At 50.3% G+C, this 24187-nt stretch overlaps 1 protein-coding gene across 4 annotated transcripts in view; it reads left to right on the forward strand.

Moving 5' to 3' along the window:
* Positions 1-24187, forward strand: part of LOC119956816 (AP-3 complex subunit beta-2) — a 154846-nt gene that overhangs the window by 119316 nt on the left and 11343 nt on the right. For all 4 annotated transcript variants that reach the window (XM_038784264.1, XM_038784265.1, XM_038784262.1 and 1 more), the window contains exons 18-24: positions 1245-1356; positions 5729-5891; positions 9150-9321; positions 11791-11866; positions 18955-19064; positions 22931-23162; positions 23486-23570. In XM_038784264.1, coding sequence (XP_038640192.1) covers positions 1245-1356; positions 5729-5891; positions 9150-9321; positions 11791-11866; positions 18955-19064; positions 22931-23162; positions 23486-23570 — 950 coding nt within the window. The remainder of the gene's footprint in view (positions 1-1244; positions 1357-5728; positions 5892-9149; positions 9322-11790; positions 11867-18954; positions 19065-22930; positions 23163-23485; positions 23571-24187) is intronic.

Consider the following 24187-nt stretch of genomic DNA (forward strand, 5'->3'; position numbering starts at 1 on the left):
ACGCCTGCCTTAAGAAGGGACATACATGCGTAGGATGCAGTTCAAAGAACGTTCGCTAGGCTGATTCCTGGGGGAAGAGGTTGCCTTCCGAGGAAAGGTGGAGCAGACGGGGGTTATACTCGAGGGAGTTTGGAAGAGTGAGAGGTGATGATAAGGGGGTCGGTTTAGCCCCTTCGGCTGGTTCGTGATGCGGGGCGGCACCAACAGCGTGGGTTCAATCCCTGCTAGCCGGCTGAGGTTATCCATGAAGGCCCCGCCTTCTCAACTCCCCCCCCCCCCAACCTGAGGAACGGTGACCCTCAGGTAAAATCACCACCAGTCAGCTCCCCCTCCTGCCCAAAGGGAAGAGAGCAGCCTATGGTCCTCGGTGATTATGGCAACTTCCAGTTCATTGCAACCTAAGATTCTGAGGGGGCGTGACAAGGTGGATGGTATGAGGATGTTTCCCCGTGGGGCGGGGAGAGTCAAGAACTCGAGCTAAGCTAAGCACAGTTGAAAAATAGAGGGTTGACCGTTTAAGAAGGAGGTGAGGAGCAATTTCTTCTTTGTTTGTAGACTTCTCTCCCCAGAGGCCTGTGTGAGCCTGGTGTGATGTGTGTGTCTTCTTCTCACGCTGCTAAAGCCTTCAGACAGCTTACGGGAGTGGCTGTTACTCCAAATGCTCCCACTTACAGCAGATGGTGGAAACCCAAAGTAGGATATATTCCTATCCACCACTGACTGTGTCCATCTGAGCAGTGGCACAGTGGTTAGCACTGCTGCCTCACTGCGCCAGGGACTCGGGTTCAATTCCAACCTTGGGTGAGCGTGTGGAGTTTGCACTTCCTCCCCGTGTCTGCGTGGGTTTCCTCCGGGAGCTCCGGTTTCCCCCCACAGTCCAAAGATGTGCAGGTTAGATGGATTGGCCATGCTAAATCGCCCCTTGGTGTCCAAAGATGAAATGGATTGGCCTTGATCAATGCGTGGGGTCATGGGGATAGAACAGGGGGGGTGGGCCTCGGTAGAGTGTTCTTTTGGAGGTTTGCCGCAGACTCGACGGGCCGAATAGCCTTCTTCTGCACTGCAGGGATTCTAAACTCATTAATGGATTGGATAGTGGACCACGGAATTTAGCCATTACAAGACCAGTCTCCCAATCCTCCCGTCACACCCTTGAGCCCCAAATCGCTGCCTGTCTTACAATTGGGTTTGCCTTGTCTCGTTGGGCTGCACAGAGGAATGACTATTTAATACCTCCCCTCCAGGTTTCGGAATGGACTAAACCCAGTGGCAGAGAGAAGCGAAAGGAGAAAGTGGAGAAACCATTCTATTCTGACTCGGAGGGGGAGTCTGAACCGACTGAATCAGCCGACAGTGGTGAGCAACGTGTGATGTAGATGGAGATCGGTGGAAGTTGCCATTTCACTGTCTCCCTTCCCGGGACCGTTTGCATTTTATTTTGGCTGGAAGTCCCTCCCTACGCCTCTGGAATTCCCTCCCTACGCCTCTGGGACTACCTCCCTACACCTCTGGAACTAATCTCCCTACACCTCTGGAACTACCTCCCTACGCCTCTGGAACTACCTCCCTACACCTCTGGAACTCCCTCCCTACGCCTCTGGAATTCCCTCACTATATCTCTCCTCCTCTTTATCTCCTTTTCTCCTTTCAGACACTGCTTTAAACCTACCTCAATGACCAAGCATTTGGTCACCACACCTGATATCTCCTCATGCGGCTCAAGGTCATCCGCTCGGTCTTCTAATGCTCCCGAGGAGCTCCTCGGGGTGGATTAGTTAGCTGTAGGCGCTATCTAAATGCAAGTTGTTGTTGATTTGAATCTTCGCAGTGGAAGACACAAGTTACAGACCAGAAACAGGGGTCAACAAGAGTGAGGAAATAAAGCTACTTAATATCAGCCGAGGAAAAGCACTGGAGAAACTCGAGGGCCTCAAATCCCCAGGACCTGATGGTCGACATCCTAGGGTTGACCAAGAGATAGTTGATTCACCGGCTTCGATTTCCCTAAATTCCTTAGATTCTGGAACAGTCCCAATAAGTTATCAAATGTAACATTGCTATTCAAAAAGGAGGGAGAGAGAAAACGGGAATCTCGAGGCTATTTAGCCTGAATCGGCCATTAGGAAAATGCTGGAATCTATTATTAAGGAAGTCTTAACAATGGACTGAGTAAAGCATCATATGATTAGAACAAATACACAGGGAAGGGAAATCGAAGACAAACCTATTCGAACTTTTTGAGGATCCAACTAATGGGGCAGATAAAAGGGAACCAGTAGATGTAATATACCTGGATTTTGGAAAGGCACGTGATGAGGTGCCACATGTAAGATTCATTCACAAGATAAGAGCTGATGGAATTGGGTGATGTATCAGCACAGCTGGAGGTTTAGTTAATGGACAGGAAGTAAAGAATATGGGTTAAAGGGGCTTTTTCAAGTTGGCAGGGTGTGACTCGTCCCGTGCCACAGGGTTCAGAGCTGGGCCCTCCGCTATTTACAACCTAGATCAATGACTTAAATTAAGAAACAAAGAGTATTGTATCAAAGTTTGCTGATGATACCAAACTTCGGTGGCAATGGAAGCTGAGGTGGGGACACCGAGAGGCTGCAAGGAGAGACAGGCAGTGAGTGAGTGCAACAAGGTGGCAGATGGAGGGGAATCCCAGCCGTCATCTCCATCTCCAACACCCTCACGGGCAGCGGGTTCCAGCTCATTACCTCTTGCTGTGTAAAAAGATTCTTGCTCACTTCCTCTTGCCTCCCCTCCCCCTCCCCTTAATATCTCTTGCCCAAATCTGTGTCCCCCCTCCCCCAGTCCTGGTACTGTCAGATCATGTGAACAACTTTCTCTTGGCCACCTTCTCCAAAACTGTCATCAACATGTACACTGCTTATCAAATTTACCCCTCCACCTCCTTCGTTCCAAGCTTCTCCAGCCCTCGCCCCGTGGCTCAAATCCCCCTCCTCCCTAGATCCGTTCAGGGGGAGACAAGGAAACTATTCCCCCATGGTGAGAAAATTAAGAACCAGAGGGCATCATTCTAAACTTAGAACCAGGCGGTTTTGCGGCAAATTCAGGTAGCATTCCTTTACACTGAGGGTCGTGGAAATCTCGAACTTTCTCTCCCTCAAGGCCCTAGTTCGATGCTGAGGAGATCCATTGGAGCTTTCATGTTCGAGAGTGAAGGATCTTTTGGGCAGGAGGGTAAACGGGGGTTGATAGGGCAGATCGACCGTGATCTATTTGAATGGCGAAGCAGGCTTGAGTGAGTCGGAAGAGTTTCCTGCTGTTCCTGTGGGATGGGGATTGCTCCCACACCAACATCACCCGCCCTGCCCTGCGCCCGTATAAAGGTCGTTTCTGAACCGACTGATGTAAAGAAACACCCCCCCCACTCTGTAATAACACACTGCCAGCGGCCTAACATAGAATTTACAGTGCAAAAGGAGGCCATTCAGCCCATCGAGTCTGCACCGGCTCTTGGAAAGAGCACCCTACCCAAGCCCATACCTCCACCCCATCCAATAACCCCACCCAACATTAAGGGCAATTTGGACCCGAAGGGCAATTTAGCATGGCCAATCCACCTAACCTGCACATCTTTGGACTGTGGGAGGAAACCGGAGCACCCGGAAGGAAACCCACGCACACACGGGGAGAACAAGCAGACTCCGCACAGACAGTGACCCAAGCCGGGAATCGAACCTGGGACCCTGGAGCTGGGAAGCATTTGTGCTATCCACAATGCTACCGTGCTGCCCCTAACCGAGCGAAGGGTTGGGCCTTTCACCCCCTCAGCAGGAGGAAGTCCTGCCTTCACGAGCTACCAGCCAATCAAATTCACTGGCAGATCTAGCCGTCCCAGCAGCGCCAGGAACAGAGTCAGCCATGACCGAATGGCGGAGCAAACTCGATGGGCCAAATGGTCTCATTCTGCATGCTATATCTTATGAAACTGGCACACCAGCTGGCGCTGGTATTTTGGGGCCCAGTCTGCCTCTATTGCCAACCGCAGCGGAATCTAAACATCCTGCCCCTTGTGGAGGTGAAAATTTGCATTGAGAACACGGCCATTCAATTGCCCCTCTTATTGGAAGGAATAACCTTTGTGACGATGGGCTTTCAGAAGCCCTAGAAAGACTGGGACTATAGTTACCGTTCAGTTTACTGATGAGACGGGTGATGGGGGGCCTGGAGCAGGGTACCCAGTAGCAGGCTGGAGTGTCGAGGGTTCCCGAAAGGCTGCCTGCCTGGGTGAGGGGGCATTGAAGGTCTTACCTCAACAGGGCCTCCCTCCCATAGTGTGGGCCTGGCTACCTTTCCTGTTTTGAAAAGCCCCAAAATGGGATGATCTGATCTGACAATTCAACCTCGAACTGACGGGGGTCACACTGGCGCACAGTAGCTAGGCCGAAGGCACTTGAGGTAGACCGAGGTCATCACCTTTTCCTGCCTCCAGTGTGAACAGGGTGTGGCATCAGCTGCTTGAGAAGCTGATAGTTCAGAGTGTGTTTTCATTTCATGTCAGAGAGGATTGTGTGCCATGTGAGGGCCAAGTTCATGAATTGCATTCCTGGTGTGAATTTTCACCTGCTGGGAATGCTCGTTGGGACGTAGATCAGGTAGGGGAATTAGATCACGGCTGATCTCATCTCAACTCCATTTACTCGCCTTTGACTCATTTCCCTCAATACCTTAAAAAACTATACCTCTGTCTTGAACATTTTCCACAGCTCCACAGCCTGTTCAGGGAGTGAGTTCCAGATCTTCATTTCTGAATTCCTGACAAAGTTTCTCCTCTATCTCGTCATTTTTTAAGACTGTTGGGCCTACTGCAGGCAGAGTCCCGTTCCGCCCACTGGAAAACCCCAAGAATGGTCAGGGAGTAGTGTGGTGGGGATCAGAGACCACACATGCAGGAGTGTCTCTCCTTCCCTTATTTCCGGGATCTGACTGTTGTCCTCATAGAAGAGAAAAGTCCGAGGTCTGTGTCTGTCACTGGACCAGCAATCCCAAGGCCCAGGCTAATGCTCCGGAAACATGGGACTGTTCACATTTTAAGACTTTTATTGTAACAATAGATTAAAAGCACTATTGACTAAACAGTATATATGTAGGATCTTTTGGTCCCCGTCGATGGCACAACCCCCCCCCCCCACTGCGGGTTTCCCAGCGTCATAGGGTGGGTTCAATGGGAAATTCCATTGACAACAGCAGAACCAGAAGATCCCACTGCTGGTCAACATCGGGCTGCCTCCCACCGCCGAGAAACACACCAGCAGGGCGGCCAGAGAATCTTGCTCATGGGTCCAAATCCCACCAGGATAACTGGTGACATTTCAATTCAATGAATAAATCGGGAATATAAAGCTGGTCTCCGTGATGGTGACCGTGACAACCCATCTGGTTCACTAATGTCTTTTAGGGAAGGAAATCTGCCGTCCTTACCTGGCCTGGTCTACACGTGACTCCAAACCCGCGGCAATGTGGCTGACTCTTAACTGCCCCTAGCAAACCACTCAGTTCAAGGGTAATTAGGGATGCACAACAAATATTGGCCCAGCCAGCGGTTTCTACATCCCATGAAAGAATGAATAAAAAAGTTAGTGCGAACTCCCTCCATCACCCCCAGCATTGCACTGTATCACCATCAGAGTTTACGGCCAAAGTACAGGCCATTCAGCCCAACTGGTCTAACACCATAAATGTCTGGTAATGTTTACAGAGTCCCCGACTGCCAGTGAGTCTGAAAGCATGAGTGAAATTGAGAGCGAGAGCGACTCGCGGAGTGACAAAGAGAGTGATGAGGAGACCAAGTCGGACAATGAGAAGAACAGGAAGAAAGCGAGGAAAGAGAAGAGCAAGAAGCGAGATGAGAGCGAGGACAGGTTGGTGGAGTTGTGTCACGGAGAATTGATAATTTCAGCGCAACGTCCCGTTCAGTTGATGGACGGGAGCTTCCAAATTCTTGATAGTTAAAATGCATTTTAGAGAGGAGTGGGGAGGAGATGAGCCAATTGGGTAAGGGGACAATCTGGAGGGTGGCACGGTGGCGCAGCGGTTAGCACTGCTGCCTCATGGCGCTGAGGACCCAGGTTCGATCCCGGCTCTGGGTCACTGTCCCGTGTGGAGTTTGCACATTCTCCCCGTGTCTGCGTGGGTTTCACCCCCACAGCCCAAAGATGTGCAGGGTCGGTGGATTGGCCTCGCTAAATTGCTCCTTAATTGGAAAAAAATAATTGGTTACTCTAAATTTATTTTAAAAAGGGGGGCAATCTGGGCTCGTATAGCAATGGTGGGGAGAATATTTTAACTAAACAAGTTGATAAATAAATAATGAGGTTGATGAAGTCCAAAAATAAATGAAAACGTCTGGTTCTCAGCCAAAAGGGTGACGTGACAAGATATCAGATTTCAAGACTTTTATTGGCACAATAAATTAAAAGCACTATTGACTAAACAGTACATATGTAGGCCACTTTTGTCCCGGAACCAGTCTAAGGTGATTCCTGTTCCTGAGGGTTTACTTTTGTTCTTTTTTCCGGGGAAATTTAAATTTCCGGACTATCTTTCACAGTGAGGTTTTACGCCCCTGAATATTCTTCCTCCAGCACAAGCCAGGTGAATCTTCCAGCCTTGTTTTAACTCCTGATGAATTTGGTCTTTTCTATCCAAAGTGAGCTCCCGTCTCCATTCCTGGATCACAAATAATAGCATATTGATGCATATAGCTGCTCTCACTCTCCCAGATCCTGGAAGAATATCTTTGTCCATGAATTAGACCATTCTGTTGCATATTTACAGTGTTTTCTTACCAGTAGCATTGATGCTGCCGGCACCTTGAGACAATACATGCATGACATCATCAGAGGACCATTTGCACAGGTAGCTTGGTTGTTTGGACGGCTGGTTCGTGATGCGGAGCGAGGCCAGCAGCCCGGGTTCAATTCCCGTACCGGCTGAGGTTATTCATGAAGGCTCCGTCTTCTCACCTCGCCTAAGGTGTGGTGTTCCTCAGGATAAACCACCACAAGTCAGCTCTCCCCCTCAAAGGGGAAACCAGCCTATGGTCATCTCGGACTATGGGGACTTTACCCTTTTATTTTTACCTTTACTTGCTTATCTTGGGGCAGAGCCTTGGAAAAAGAAATCTTTTTTATTAGGACCAAACTGAAAACCTTCTGCTCAGTTTAGAGCCTTGGAGGTAACTCCAGACAGACCTGGTCCCTCATATTAGCTACACCAGCGGCACTCAAAGCACACAGCAATCTTTTGTCTCGTGTGCCAAGATGTTCCTTGATTTGTTTAGCCAGGCTGAAACTGTTGCTACATTACATTAGCTCTTGATCTGCAAACAGGTAAAATGGTTGTTAATATCAATTAGTAAAGCACTTCTCCTGCAAAAAATCACTGATTGAGGGCAGCATGGTGGTGCAGTGGTTAGCACATTTGCTTCACAGCTCCAAGGTCCCAGGTACGATTCCCGGCCTGGGTCACTGTCTGTGCGGAGTCTGCACGTTCTCCCAGTGTCTGCGTGGGTTTCCTCCGGTTCCCTCCCATAGTCCAAAGATGTGCTGGTTGGGTGGATTGGCCATGATAAATTGCCCTTCGTGTCCAAAAACGTTTGGTGGGGTTACTGGGTTATGGGGATAGGGTGTGGGCTTAAGTAGGGTGCTCTTTCCAAGGGCCAGTGCAGACTCGATGGGCCGAACGGTCTACTTCTGCACTGTAAATTCTATGATCTACAATCGACCGGTCGGGATTTATTGACCAACCCACCACGTGTTTTTTGGCAGTGGATACGGCCCGCCAGCGGGATCCAACACCGCCGTTGTCAATGGGATTTCCTGTTGATTACACTCCTCACCGCCGGTAAATCACGCCCACTGTCTGTAAGCATTTTAACCGAGGTTTTAATGATATTGTCATGTGAGAGTACCTTTAAGAAATGGGTGTTTAAGAAACGTACCTTTAAGAAATGGGTGTTTATCAGTGATGTCAGTGTGGGTGGAGCTGGGCTGTCTGTCAGCTTTTTACTTTCATTTTAGGCTGTTTGCTGCAGGGTGTGTTTTAGTTTTGTTTTCAGTGTTGGAGCTGAAGCCAGACAAAGCAGGTGTACTGTTGATCTCTCTGCCATGAAAAGACTATCTCTTGATCATTTGGTGAATTCAGAATTATAAATGTTTTCAGTAGTGAATGTAAACCTGATGTGCTTCTGTTAAAAGGTGTTTCTTCTGTCTTCTGGATGTTGTTTGGGAAGTTATTAAGGATTACTGTTATAACCTGCCTGCTTACCACTGGCTGCAGACTAATGGCAATCCCACAATCCTTTGGGAGTATGAGCTTCCCCAATGAGGGGGGGCAGAGAAATCATTAACAGATTCCCTGCACAAATATAGCTGGCCAGTTTGGAAGCGGGGAGATCAGAGCGAGCAGCAAGGGAAGTTGCTGCTGCTGTTGTGTGTGTGTGTGTGTGTGTGTATATATATATATATATATATATATATATATATGTTGTAAATAAATGTGATTTCTTTCTATCCTTCAACTCGTGCTGGATTCTTCATGGCCCTCACAAAAATTACTTAGTGTTGTATTATTTGGGATGTGGAAATGCTGGCGTTGGACTGGGGTGAGCACAGTAAGAAGTCTTACAACACCAGGTTGAAGTCCAACAGGTTTGTTTCAAATCACTAGCTTTCGGAGCACTGCTCCTTCCTCAGGTGAATTTCGGAGCAGTGCTCCGAAAGCTAGTGTTTGAAACAAACATGTTGGAGTTTAACCTGGTGTTGTAAGACTTCTTATTGTATTATTTGGGGGCTGTATTTGAATTGATGGTTGCTAAGATGCTCACTGTATGTTTCAAAAATATTAACTTGAGTTCATAGAATAAACATTGTTTTGCTTCAAAAAATACTTTTCCATTTCTGCTGTACCACACCTATAGAGTGGGCCGTGTGCTCCCCATACCACAATCTATTAAAAGTTGTGGGCCAGGTGAACTCCATGATACACTTTGGGGTTCTCTAAACCCTGGCCCATAACAATATAAAGTATGACAGTTTATTATATTCATCACAGTGCTTGCGTCAACCCTTGCTATTGGATGGTGGATAATCTATTGGTTTTCTTTATGTATTTGCCAGCGGGCAAAGTGAAGGTGAAGAGAAGACGATGAAGAAACGGAAAAGCAAGGAAGAATCGAGTTCCGCGTCTTCCTCCTCCTCCTCCACCTCCGAGGAAAGCTCGTCTGAGAACAGCTCGTCAGAGTCCGAGGAAGACTCTGAATCGGACACGGAGAAAAAGAGCAGGAAGAAGGTGAGCCAGCTACGTTTCTGTTTTTTGCTGAGATGCATTTTAAAGGATGCAGGGAGCTAGTGGTTCATGTACTGGATTCACCCAGACATCGAGAGTTCAAATCCTGGGATGGCAAACTGTTGAATTCAATAATACAAAAAAAAACCCACAATGCTGCAGACACCAGAGTCTGTAGTAAAAACAGAAATTTCTGGAAATTCGCGGATGGTCTGACAGCATCTGTGGAGAGCGAAGCAGAGTTAACGTTTCAGGACAATAACAATAAATGATGTTGATTAAAAGAGTTATTACGGTACAGAAGGGGGCCGTTCAGCCCATCGATTCCATGCCAGCTCTCAGGCAAGCAATCCAGTCAATCCCAAACCTCCATCCTTCCCCCATCCCCGTACTCTTGCAAGTCAATTTCCCTCACAAGTTCATCTAATATCCCTTTCATAATAATCTTTTATTATTGCCACAAGTAGGCTTACATTAACACTGCAATGATAAGAATAATCCTTATTGAAGTTACTGTTTAAATCCCCTAGTCGCCACACTCCAGCGCCTGTTCGGGTACACTGAGGGAGAATTCAGAATGTCCAATTCACCTCACAAGTACGTCTTTCGGTTCACTGTAAACCTCTTGAACGAGTGAAAAATGATGGCCTGACATGTTTTTCGGCGGTTTTAGAGATAAAAAGGTTTTAAGAGAGGGCAGTTCAATTGGAGAAAATGGGTAAGCCTCAAAATGTTTTATAGTATAAAGGTGTGCCATGATGTAAGCCACAGTGCTGTTAGGGAGCGAGTTCAAAGATTTTGTTCCAGTGACAGTGAAGGGACGGCCGATATATTTCCAACTCTGGATGGTGAGTGACTTGGAGGTGTATTTGCAACTTGGAGACCTTCCCATGCACCTCCTGTTCATGTGCTTCAAGTGGCAGAGGCTGTAGGTTTGGAAGGTGCGGTCAAGGAAGGGTACATATACATCTACCTCCAGATGTCGGGCAGCACGGTAGCATTGTGGATAGCACAATTGCTTCACAGCTCTAGGGTCCCAGGTTCGATTCCAGCTTGGGTCATGTCTGTGCGGAGTCTGCACTTCCTCCCTGTGTGTGCGTGGGTTTCCTCCGGGTACTCCGGTTTCCTCCCACAGTCCAAAGATGTGCACGTTAGGTGGATTGGCGATGATAAATTGCCCTTAGTGTTGGGTGGGGTTACTGGGTTATGGGGTTAGGGTGGAGGTGTTAACCTTGGGAAGGGTGCTCTTTCCAGGAGCCGGTGCAGACTCGATGGGCCGAATGGTCTCCTTCTGCACTGTAAATTCTATGAATTCTATCTATGTCATCAAGTGTAACTCCGGGCCATGTTTGAGGAGAAAGGAAGGGGTTTAAATTAATACCATTGTGTAGGATTCAAAACCTGGCAGAAATAGGTGTTTTTTTTCATCATAGGCCAAAAAAAAAGTCACGGCTCAGTTTCACCAGCCCTCAAAATCCTGGAGTGGGACTTGAACTTAAAACTTCCTGGTTGAGAGGCAGGGCTGTGACCCCACTGCGTCACTGTGGAGTATTGATGAGAGGAATGGATGAGGCAATGAGGATGTGGACCTCACTGGCAAGGCCAGCGTTTGTTGCCCATCCCTAACTGCCCCTGAACTAAGTCGCTTGCTACGCCATTCCAGAGGGGGATTTAAGAGTCGACCACTTTGGAGTCTGGAGTCACATGTAGGCCAGACCCGGTAAGGCCGGCAGATATCCCGAAGGGATATTGGTGAACCAGAAATACCATGATGGGCCAAATGGACTCCTTCTGCTCTGTACCAATTCTGTGAGATAATGATCGATAGCGATGAATACCGAGAATAGCTTTACATTCAAGAATTCACACCTTGGTGGGATTTGAACCCATGTCCCCAGAACATCAGCCTGGGCCTCCGAATTACTAATCCAGTGACATTGTCAGCAGACCGTCGTATCCCGCTCCCTACTTCCCAGTCGCATCAATGCAAATCCCACCCCCTCCCAATCCCCCTTCATGAGCCAGACACCCAAATTGCCTGATAAATGGCTGAAGCACTGGTCAAAAGTGTGCATCTTGGGAAATTTGGCTATAGTGCACCTGGTCAACCTGAACACCCCAAATTCCACATCACTCTCAAGGGCAAAGGTTTGGGGGAAAAGTGTGTGACGAGGGGTCGGGTGGTTGAAATTGGAAGCCGGAATATTGAGCACCAAACGGTAAACCAGGGGCTGGTTTAGCACGGGGCTAAAGAGCTGGCTTTGAAAGCAGACCAAGGCAGGCCAGCAGCGCAGTTCAATTCCTGTACCAGCCTCCCCGAACAGGCACCAGAATGTGGTGACTAGGGGCTTTTTGCAGTAACTTCATACTTGTGACAATAAGTGATTTTCATTTCTTTTTCATTTCATTTCGAATCCTGAAGCTGGCCTTTTGATGGCAAATGATTTCACCCAATCTTTTCTTGTCTTTTAGTCTTCCACCACGAAACCATCTCCGAGGGCACTCAAGGCGAAACAGAAAGAGATCTCCCTCCTTGACCTGGATGACTGTGAGTCTTTTGCAGTCAAAGGTTCTGACAATGGTTAAAACGGGCTTTAAAATTACTCTAGAGTGTATGCGTTGGGCCTATTCCTCTGAAATTCTAATGACGATTTGGATCTCCAGACAATCAAGTTAACTGTGTTGAAATAGGTTGGTTTCCTACCACGGCAAACTGACGGCAAAAGGGGCCTCACGGTAGCATGGTGGTTAGCATCAATGCTTCACAGCTCCAGGGTCCCAGGTTCGATTCCCGGCTGGGTCACTGTCTGTGTGGAGTCTGCACATCCTCCCTGTGTGTGCGTGGGTTTCCTCCGGGTGCTCCGGTTTCCTCCCACAGTCCAAAGATGTGCGGGTTAGGTGGATTGGCCATGCTAAATTGCCCGTAGTGTAAGGTTAATGGGGGGATTGTTGGGTTACGGGTATACGGGTTACGTGGGTTTAAAGTAGGGTGATCATTGTTCGGCACAACATCGAGGGCCGAAGGGCCTGTTCTGTGCTGTACTGTTCTATGTTCTATGTAACTCCTGCCAGGCTCTGCGGTTGAAAAATTGCGTTGCTAAGCCTGTCGCACCATTTTCCTGGGGACTTCTGCATGGGTGTCTTAGGCACGTGCCTGTTTCAAATTGGGAAATTTGGCTATAGTGCACCTGGTCAACCTGAACACGCCAAATTCCACACCATTCTCAAGGGCAAACGTAGGGTTTGGGGGAAAAGTGTGTGACAATGTACAGATGCCGCGGCCTTGGTGCCAGCCATTTAACGGGGCAACGGTTGCTCAGAAGGTTTGAGGGGTTAGGCTTTGATGATTTGTGAGCGGAAGCCCGAACACCTCCAACAGGCCCCCACAGAATGTCTCCTATGTTTCACCTCAGAACTGGTCATCAGCGCAGCAGACAACAGTTTCCATTTCCCATCCTCCCGGGAAGCAGGAATCATTCCGAGCGATTCCCAGGCTATTGAGGAGGAGTCTTTGGGATTTGTCATTAATTGATTCCCAGAATGCGGCCAACTGTGTAAAGGCCACGTGTTTTTTGCCTGTACCTCGTGACTGCTATGAGGAAATTGCTACGACCTAAAGCTGTCTGACTTTGATGTAATTGTCGTGGCGTTTTGCTAAATCTTTCATTAATTTGGCCAGAACGTTGTGCGTCCAATGAGAGGCGGCCTTATTGAGACATAGAGGATTCTCAGGGGGTTTGACAGGGGAGAAGCTGAGAGGTTGTTTCCCCTTGTGGGAGAGTCTGGGACAAGAGGGCATCATCTCAGAGTAAGGGGTGGCTCACTTAAGACAGAGATGAGGAGGAATTTATTTTCACAGAGTAGAGAGCTGGAGAGGCTGGGCCGTTCAGTATATCCAAGGCTGTGGTAGATTTTTAATCAGTAAGGGAATTGGGGTTATGGGGATAAGGTGGGAAAGTTGAGGATTATCCTATCAGGGCTGGAATTCTGTGGCCGTAGCGATCCACTTTTGGCAGCGCACCCCTGCCCCCTGATTTCTCGGTGACATTGGGTGGCTTCAATGGTAAATTCCATTGACAAGCTGGGGGGGGGGGTATTCCGCTGCCAGCGAACGCCGTGCTGCCGAGAAACACACCGAGAGACCAGAGAATTCCGCCCCAGATTAGCTATGATCACATTCACTAGCGGAGCAGACCCAACGGGCCGAATGGTCTACTTCTGCTCCTACATCTTCCCGTCTTCGGGTGAAGCACTTGACGTTCTGTTAACGGACGAACCAGGTACAGGTGCGCGGCAATAGGATTCCAAAACATTTTATTGTTTTGGTTTTGGAAAATGACTTGGCTGCGCTAAATGGGTTCTCGAGGTCTAAACTTAAGTTACTCTGCAATTTTCTCTGGGCGTTAAGCTCCCTGGGGCGGCACGGTGGCGCTGTGGTTAGCACTGCTGCCTCACGGTGCCGAGGTCCCGGGTTCTATCCCGGCCCCCGGGTCACTAGCCGTGTGGAATTTGCACATGCTCCCCGTCTCTGCATGGGTTTCATCCCCACAACCCAAAGGCAGCACGGTAGCATTGTGGATAGCACAATCGCTTCACAGCTCCAGGGTCCCAGGTTCAATTCCGGCTTGGGTCACTGTCTGTGCGGAGTCTGCACATCCTCCCCGTGTGTGGGTGGGTTTCCTCCGGGTGCTCTGGTTTCCTCCCACAGTCCAGAGATGTGCAGGTTAGGTGGATTGGCCATGATAAATTGCCCCTTAGTGTCCAAAATTGCCCTTAGTGTTGGGTGGGGTTACTGGGTTATGGGGATAGGGTCAGGTGCTCTTTCCAAGAGCCGGTGCAGACTCGATGGGCTGAATGGCCTCCTTCTGCACTGTAAATTCTATGAAAATGTGCAGGGTAGGTGGATTGACCATGCTAAATTGCCCTTAAAAATAGCACTTTAAAAATATATATTAGCGTACCCAATTATTTTTTTCTAATTAATGTGCTGATCCCCTGTCGGTGTGACATCACTACAGCTCCGAATTGTTAGACTGGCAGCCCTTGTCCTCGCCTGGAGCTCCCCTTGCTCTCTGGGCCCAAGCTCTGGTATTTCTCTGGTGGAACTGTCCATGGTGCTGAAGTGGGTCCAGTCGAGCAACATTGGACAGTTCCAAGTTATTAACTCATTCGCTAATCCATGAATAATATAAAGTCTTACTACGGAGGCAGGTTTCGGCTGGCAAGTAACATTTGCACCACATAAGTGCCAGGCAATGACCATCTCCAACAAGAGAGGATCCAACCCTTGACAGCCAATGGCATTTCCATCCCTGAATCCCCGACTATCAACATCCTGGGGATTCCCATTGACCAGAAACTGAACTGTGTGACTACAAGAGCAGGTCAGAGGCTGGGATTTCTGCGGAGAGTAACTCCCTTTCTGACTTTCCAAAGCCTATCTAACATCTACAAGGCACAACTCAGATATATAATGGAATACTCTCCACTTGCCTGGATGAATGCAGCTCCAACAACACTCAAGAAGCTAAAAGCCATCAAGGGACAAATGTCCCCATCTACCCACCACCTTCAAGATTCGCTCCCTGCATTGCCAACTCAGTGGCAGCCGTGTGTACCATCAACAAGATGCACTGCAGTAACTGACTGAAGCTCCTTTGACAGCACCTTCCAAACCCATGACCACTACCATCTAGAAGGACAAGAGCAGCAGATACCTGGGAACCCCACCATCTTGAGGTTCCCCTCCAAACCACCCACCATCCTGACTTGGAAATATATCGGCGTTCCTTCACTGTCGCTGGGTCAAAATTCTGGACCTCCCTCCCTAACAGCACGGTGGGTGTACCTACATCACATGGACCCACAGGGGTTCTAGAAGATAGCTCAGCACCACCTTCTGAAGGGCAGTTAGAATCTTAGAACACCTACAGTGCAGAAGGAGGCCATCAGCCCATCTAGCCTGCACTGACCCTCTGAAGGAGCACCCCAGCCAGCTCCACTCCCCTGCCCCATAACTCCATCTAACCTTTGAACTCTAAGGGCAATTTAACACGGCCAATCCACCTAACCGTTGAACACTAAGGGGCAATTTAACACGGCCAATCCACCTAACCTGCACATCTTTGGACTGTGGGATGAAACCGGAGCACCCGGAGGAAACCCACGCTAGACAGGGGGAGAACATGCAAACTCCACACAGTCAAGTCAGAATCAGACGCGGGTTCCTGGGGCTGTGAGGCACGAGTGCCAACTACTCTGCCACCGTGCTGCCCTAATTGGAACTCAAAAAGTACTGTGGGTGCTGGAAATCAGAAATGAAAATGAGATTGCTGGAAATACTCAGGTTATTGCAACATCTGTGGAAAAAACAGAGTTAATGTTTTAGGGATGGTCAATAAGTGCCAACCCGCTGTGGCCAACGATGCTCACATCCCATGACATAATTTTTAAAAATGTCTTTTTGCTTTTTATTTTGTGATAAATCCATGTATTTTCAATATTTTGATCATGTGCTTTGCTTTATTCATTTGCATCCATACATCGATGTAGATTTTCAATCATTGATATCATGTGTAGGGAGTTACCACGGGTACATCAGTGCTGTGACCCCATGGCAGAGGCTTCTGGGAGTTTCCAGTTGAAGTCTTGCCAAGCGCAGATTGTGTGCTTCCTTCTCGCAACAGAGGCAATGGATCGAACAGCTCCTTGTAGGTCCCCCGTCATTCAGCCAGCCCTGACCGGATTGACAGTGAGTTCGGAGGGCGGCTAGTCCTCCATCCTAACCAGAGGAAGGTGTGGGGGAGGGGAACTGCATCACCAGGAATGGTTTTCAACTTGGCTGAGGTCCAGAAACCAGGGGAGGGATTCTCCGACCCCCCCCCCGGCCGGGTCGGAGAATCTCCCGGGGCCGGCGTCAATCCCGCTCCCGCCGTGTCCCGAATTCTCCGCCACCCGAGATTCGGCGGGGGCGGGAATCGTGCCGCGCTAGTCGGCGGGTCCCCTGCAGCGATTCTCCGGCCCACGATGGGCCGAAGTCCCGCTGCTGACAAGCCTCTCCCACCGGCGTGGATTAAACCACCTACCTTACCGGGATTGGTGGCACGGGCGGGCACCGGGGTCCTGGGGGTGGCGCGGGGTGCTCTGACCCCGGGGGGGTGCCCCCACGGTGGCCTGGCCCGTGATCAACGCCCACCGATCGGCGGGCGGGCCTGTGCCGTGGGGGCACTGTCTTCTGCTTTCGCCATGGTCTTCACCATGGCGGAGGCGGAAGAGACCCCCTCCCCTGCACATGCGCCGATATGACATCAGCAGCCACTGACACACAGGCGCATGCACGGACTTACACCGGCCGGCGAAGTCCTTTCAGCCACGGCTGGCGTGGCACCAAAGGCTGTTCACGCCAGCCGGTGGAGCGGGAACCACTCCGGCGCGGGCCTAGCCCCTCAATGTGAGAGCTTGGCCCCTAAAGGTGCGGAGACTTCCGCACCTTTGGGGCGGCCCAACGCCAGATGGTTCACGCCACTCCATCACGCCGGGACCCCCCGCCCCGCCAGGTAGGGGAGAATCCCGCCCCAGGTGCCGGCAGTCCTCGCAGGCTCGAAGATCTCTTGAAGAGATTGGAAGAAAACAAAATCATCTTTACCCAATCAAAATGGAGCCACACGCGACAGGAACACAGCCCAGTTCCCGTCTGGGCGACTAGGGGCTTTTCACAGTTACTTCATTTTAAGCCTACTTGTGACAATAAGTGATTTTCATTTCATTTCAGTTGTTTTTCCACCTGTTAACGAGAGAATCAGCAACGGACAGACTCTGTACCAGGATTGAGGAATCCCCGCCCCCCCGGTCTGTTTTCCTCGCTGCGCTCCGATACACGATATGCAACATTCAGGTGTTTTTTTTAAAAATCTAGCCCAGTGTGTGCTCCGAAATTCCCGGCCAAAATTAACGTCCAGGGGCCTGCTGGCCTTGGAAAGGGTCCAGAGGAGGTTCACAAGAATGATCCCCGGAATGAAGGACTTATCGTATGAGGAACCGTTGAGGACTCTGGATCTGTACTCGTTGGAGTTTAGAAGGATGAGGGTGGATCTTATTGAAACTTACAGATACTGCGAGGCCTGGATAGAGTGGACGTGGAGAGGATGTTTCCACTTGTAGGAAAAACTAGAAACGAGGACACCATCTCAGACTAAAGGGACGATCCTTTAAAATAGAGATGCGGAGGAATCTCTTCAGCCAGAGGGTGGTGAATCTGTGGAACTCTATGCCGCAGGAGGCTGTGGAGGCCAAATCACTGAGTGTCTTTAAGACAGAGATAGATAGGATCTTGATCAATAAGGGGGTCAGGGGTTATGGGGAGAAGGCAGAAGAATGGGGATGAGAAAAATATCAGCCATGAGTGAATGGCGGAGCAGATTCGATGGGCCGAATGGCCTAATTCTGCTCCTATGTCTTATGGTCTTCGAACCGTGGGCTTGAGCCACAATCCAACTCCCAGATGGTGCAGATTGCATCTTCCAAAACATGTCTAAACTTGCAGTTTCCATTGCACCCATTCGATTTGGCACAATTCAGCCAATTAATGCCCCCCTTGGAGTAAGCAGTTGCAGATTTCCAGGCGCAGAATGAATAGAAGAAATATTAGAACAGAATTTAGTGGCTGGGAATTCTGCAGTGGGCAACTCACCTCCTGACTCCCCAAAGCCTGTCCACCATGCTGTTTTTTTCATTCTTTCCTGGGATATTAGTACACCAGCTTTTATTGCCCATCCCAATTGGCCTCGGGGAGGTGGTAGTGAGCCGCCTTCTTGAACCGCTGCAGTCCGTGTGGTGTAGGTACACCCACTGTGCTGACAGGGAGGGAATTCCAGAATTGTGACCCTGTGACAGTCAAGGAACGGCGGATATGTTTCCAGGTCAGGATGGTAAGTGGTTTGGAGGGGAACTTGTAGGAGGTGGTGGTGTTCCCATGTCCCTGCTGCCCTTGTCCTAGATGGTAGAGGTCGTGGGCTTGGACGATGGCGCTGAAGGAGCCTTGGCGAATTTCTGCAGTGCACCTTGTAGATGGTACACACGGCTGCCTCTGCGTGTCCTTGGCAAAGGGAGTGAATGTTTAAGACGGTGGATGGGATGGCAGTCAATCCGTCTGCTTTGCCCCGATGATATTGTGCTTCTCGAGTGTTGTTGGAGCTGCACTCATCCAGGCAAGGGGAGAGTATTCCATTACACTCCTGACTTGAGCCTTGAAGATGGTGGACAGGCTTTGGGGAGTCAGGAGTTACTCGCCACACAATTCACCATCTCTAATCTGCTTCTATAGTTGCTGTATTTATATGGTTGGTTCTGTTTAGTTTCTGGTCAATAATAACCCCCAGGATGTTAATAGTGGATTTTCAGCAATGGTAATGCCATTGAATGCCAAGGGGCAATGGTTAGATTCTCTCTTGTTGGAGGTGGCCATTGCCTAGCACTTGTAACCATAGTTGAACATGTGTGCCCTGTCACAGTTGGATGGGGATGGTGCATGCTGGAGTAGACCGATGTTCGATGAGAGCTGTTCCTGCGAATGGTGGAAGTTTCCCCAGAGTTAACGCTTCTCTTTCACCCCTTCCCTCCCTTTCTCCTCTTCCACAGTCAGCTCATCCCCAACCTTCCAGACCAGCCCCTCACCCAACACATCGTCCAAGAGCCTCAACCTGGATCTGCAGGGACTAACGCTAACTGACACAACCCTACCGTCCGAGGTGAGTGTGTTTCGACACCTCGCTGTCTCGAGGTAGGGCTGACATGATGAGAATGTCATTTCTAATGCTCGCACACAGGGTCTGGTGAATCCCTCCGGTATATTTTGTTTTAAATGCACGTTTCTGTTTTTAAGGCCAGACTCAGTGGCTGCCAGGTTCCCAGATGAACGCAGTCTGGGTGGGAGTGGGGAGGAGGAGGAGGGGCGCGGGGGGGGGGGGGGGGGGGGGGGGGGGGGGGGGTCCAGAATTTGGACGAGGAGTCCTTCCTTCCTTGGGCACCCCTCCCTGCTGGTTTTCCACTGGAGGCAGCCACGGATGTTGAGCACATCTGCCGACGGCCGGCTATAAAACCATCGCACTTCCTCCGCCATTCTCGAAAGGTCTCGCTTCGCGGTGTCAAATGTCAGGATCTTCTGCGAAAAGTGGTGACCTGGGGAATTTTACCCTCTTTGAGCCGTGGCTCGGTGCGTGGCCCTCTCGTCTCTGAACCACAAGGTTCCAGGTTCAAGGCCCACTCTCGATCCACGGGGTGGAAAAATGAAGTTGTCACTTTAGGGCGGCACTGAAGGAATGTCAGAGGTTTTGCCCGCCTCCTTGGGTGGATGTATGAGACCTCCCCGGGCACTATTTTGGAGAAGATCAGGGGAGTCATTGCCAACGCCCTCAGTCTGATATCTACCCCTAAAAAAAATCACAATCAGTTGTTTAGCTGATCACTGATCTGTGTGTGGGATCTTGCTGTGCATAAATTGGCTGCTGCGTTACGGCAGTGACGAGACTTCAAAAGTATGTCATTAGCTTAACGGTCTTTGAGATGCCCGGTACTTGTGAAAAGTACTATTATTGTGATCCCGGACCAGATCCCAACATTTGCTAGGATACCGGACAGGTACACCAATCACTTTTCAAATTCCTAAACCTCTAAGGAAAGGCTACTTGGCTCCAGGATTGATCCCAGGCAAAAACAGGAATATGGTACATCAAAACAATCTTTATTATTAACTCAGTATTAAACCACCGTAACCTCACAGAAATATAGCTTACAATGACCATTTAAAAATGCTTATCAATCAAAGGAATTACTTTAATTTCTGACTGATACATTCTTTATCTCCAATCAAGCAAAACCCATCACAGGTCAAAAGCCACTTTCAAATACAGTTAGCAAACCTGCCAATCTTTGGGTCGAGATCTTCTGAGAGACTGCTTGAGGAGAGGGAGAGATCCTGTCGGATTTATGCTGCATCTTTGGCAGCCTTCTATAGAAACTGCTCACAGCTTCCAAAAGAATTAAACTAACTCAAAACTCACTGCCCTCGACCTGGCTCCTCCCAATGAATTCCATGATCTACTTGCTTAAGTTTTAACACAATGGGCGGGATTCTCTGATCTCTGATCCTGAGGCTAAGTGCTGATGGTGTCGTAAACGCCGTCGCGTTTCATGACTGCGTCAACAGGCCCCCAGGAGCAGCGATTCCGAGCCCCTCAGTAGACCAGCACGGCACTGGAGCGACCCACGCCGCCCCAGCTGGGCGCCGCAGGTCTGCACATGCGCAGTGCAACCGGCGCCAATGCGCGCATGTGCAGTGGGACCGGCGCGATTGCTGCGCAAGCACTGTGGCTACTTTCTCTGCGCCGGCCCCGACGCAACATGGTGTAGGGCTGCAGGGGCTGGCACGGAGCAAAAGAGGCCCCCAGCCGGAGAGGCCGACCCGCCGATCGGTAGGCCCCGACCGCGGGCCAAGCCACAGCGGAGGCTCCCCCGGGGGCGGACCCCCACTCCCCCCCCCCCCCACCCCCCCACCAACCAGGCCGCCCCCGAAAGGATACACGCCGAGGTCCCGCTAGGTAAGACCACACGTGGACGATGCCAGCGGGAATCGTTTTTTTTTTTTTTTTGCGGCCCCTTGGCACATCCCGGGCGGGGAATCACTGGGAGGGGGGGGGCGCGTAAAGCGGCCTCCGACTGGCGCCGTGCCAATGGCGCCGATTCTCCACTCACCGAATAATCGGTGGACCGGCACGGTGCGGCGCCGCTGATTCGCGGCCAGCCCGCGATTCTCCGGCCCGACGTGGGCTGAGAGAGTCCCGCCCAATGTCTCTAATTATCTACTCCCCAGGGAATCCCCAGAAATCATTTTTAAACACCCCCCCCCCCCCCCCCCTCCCCAATTAGGCCTCTCCCTGTAAACACATACACGGGTCGGAAAGAAGGATGATCTCATTTTTACAACATCTTAATTGCACTTTCTGCAGCCACTATGTCTGCCTGTCTTTTAAACCATGATTCTTTTAAAATTACTGCAGCAGATATACACAACCTAACCCAGGCTGCTAAAACTATTAATGTACCAGATACATATCATACAATATATATACCTATTTATCACACTTGTATAAATGCAAAATATTTTTGGTGTTCCTGGTTGCTATGGCAGGCAGCAGCAGATTCTCAGTGACAATTCCCCGTCCCCTCTGACCCACAGCAAAGCGATACAAGAGTTTATTGGTGTCGATACGCAACAGCCATTTGCACTTGCAAACGAATCCAGCAAAGGAGACCCAATCTGTAACGTTAGAGCCAGGCATTCTCCAAGGGCATTCTCGGGCAACAGTTTCTGGGTGGTAGAAACTCAACATGCTGTGGGTGCTGGGTGACACGTGGAGCTTGTGGGACTGAGAATTCAGATACAGATCAGCCAAGATCTAACTGAAAAAAAGCCTTCACGGGATTAGACAGGGTAGACTCAGAAAAATGTTCCCAATGGTGGGGGAGTCCAGAACTAGGGATCATAGTTTGGGGATAAGGGTAAACCTTTTAGGACTGAGGGGAGGATAAATTTCTTCACCCAGATAGCAGTGAATCTGTGGAATTCCCTAACACAGAAAGTAGCCAAAACGTTGTGATTTCAAGAAGGAATTGGATACAGCTCTTGGGGCCAAATGGGATCAAAGGATATGGGGGGGGGGGGGGAAGGTGGGATCAGGGTATTGAACTTGATGATCAGCCATGATCTTACGGGCGGCATGTGGCGCAGTGGTTAGCACTGGGACTGCGGCGCTGTGGACCCGGGTTTGAATCCCGGCCCTGGGTCACTGTCCGTGTGGAGTTTGCACATTCTCCCCGTGTCTGCGTGGGTTTCACCCCCACAACCCAAAAGATGTGCAGGTTAGGTGGATTGGCCACGCTAAATTGCCCCTTAATTGAAAAAAAATAAATGGGTACTCTCAATTTATAATGAAAAAAAGCCACGGTCATAATGAATGGCGCAGCAGGATCAAAGGGCCGAATGGCGGAGCAGGATCAAAGGGCCGAATGGCGGAGCAGGCTCAAAGGGCTGAATGGCGGAGCAGGCTCAAAGGGCCGAATGGCGGAGCAGGCTCAAAGAGCCGAATGGCGGAGCAGGCTCAAAGGGCCGAATGGCGGAGCAGGCTCAAAGGGCCGAATGGCGGAGCAGGCTCAAAGGGCCGAATGGCGGAGCAGGATCAAAGGGCAAAAGGGCCACCTCCTGCTACTATTTTATGTATGAATGGCAGAACAGATGTGAGGGGCTGAATGGCTTCCTGATCCTATCTTAATTCTGTAGAGGGCTCAGTGAATTTTTTTCCAAATTCCTTCCTGGTTTGTGGGCGTCACTGGCTGAGCCAGCATTGAACGCCCATCCCCAATTGCCCTTGATCCGAGTGGCACGTCAAAGGGCATTTCAAGAGTCAACCACATTGACCCAGACTCCAGTCTGTCGCCAACCCCCCCCCCCCCTCCCCACACTCCCCGGGTGGAATCCCGGGAAAAGTGGAAGCCAGTGCGACGCGCCTTCCGCTCCCACCCTCCCGTTCGAAGTCCCGCTCACGGTCGTCTTTTGCAGGTGGTGAGCCCCTCGCTGGGGGGGGTGAAAAGCTACGAGTTGCTGCACCGGATCACCGGGGAGGGTCTGTCGGTGGAGTACTGCTTCAACAGGCAACCGTTCAGCCCGGACCACACCATGGTCTCTGTCCAGATGCGATTCACCAACAACTCCGAAACGGAACTCAAAAACCTCCGGATCGGCGAACCCAAACTGCAGGCAGGAATGAGGATGCAGGGATTCAAGGAGATTGGTAAGAATCTGTGTGTGTGTGTTTTTGGTGGGGGGAGAGGGGGGGGGGGGGGCCACTTGACAGGCGGACCTAAAAGATTGTTGTGGCGCTACTTAAAAAAATAAATTGGGGGGGGGGGGTCCTTTGGACATTAACATTATCACAGTGCTGTTTGCGGGATCTTGCTGTGCTTCTGTTTGGCCGCCATGTTTCCTGCAGTACAACACTCTGGAAGTACTTTGGGACGTCAGGAAAGGCCTGACTGAGATACAATTCTGCTTTCTTTCCTTTTATCTTCCTCTCGTGTCTCTTGTCGAACCGGCTGTTCTCCTGCACGCCCACAGCCGTTCTCCAGCCTGGCCATGTCGCAGCCGACACGCTGGGCATCGACTTCTGTGATTCCACGCAGGCGGCCAACTTCCAGCTGTGGTGAGTGACAGTCGCGGGGGGGTGGGGGTGGGGGGGGGGGGGGGGGGGGGGCACTCCTTGGAACCGGGCGCCCGGCCGCTCCGCAAATCTCGGTTCACCGTGGGGGGGAAAAAAATCCACCCCCCCCCCCCCCCCCCCCAAAAAAAACAACCTTTACGATGCTGGGAATGAAGGCGACAGGGAGGGGGGGGGGGGCAGGCAGAGTGAAACACTAAACCAAAGAAAAGACCAAGAGCACTTTTAATAATGTATTAATTTAGAGTTCATCCGATAATCCCATTGTGTGAGTTTGTAAAGAACATGGTTCCCAGCATGCACTTTGGGACAGGCCAGGTCCCGAGCGGTATTGACGTGGAGGGGATGTTTCCTCTTGTCGGACAATCTAGAACTGGGTGTCACTCTTCAACAATAAGGAGTCGTCCATTTAATGAAGAGATGAGCAGAACTTTTCTCTCTCGGAGAACTCTCTTCCTCAAAGGCAGTCTTTGAATATTTTTAAGGCCGAGCTGGATGGATTCTTGATAAGCAAGAGGGTGAAAGATTATTAGGCGTGGGCAAGGAACGTGGGGTTGAGGTTACAATCAGATCAGCCATGATCTTATTGAATGGGATAGCAG

This window comes from Scyliorhinus canicula, chromosome 24 (assembly GCF_902713615.1).
Source record: "Scyliorhinus canicula chromosome 24, sScyCan1.1, whole genome shotgun sequence".
NCBI classification, from domain to species: Eukaryota; Metazoa; Chordata; class Chondrichthyes; order Carcharhiniformes; family Scyliorhinidae; genus Scyliorhinus; species Scyliorhinus canicula.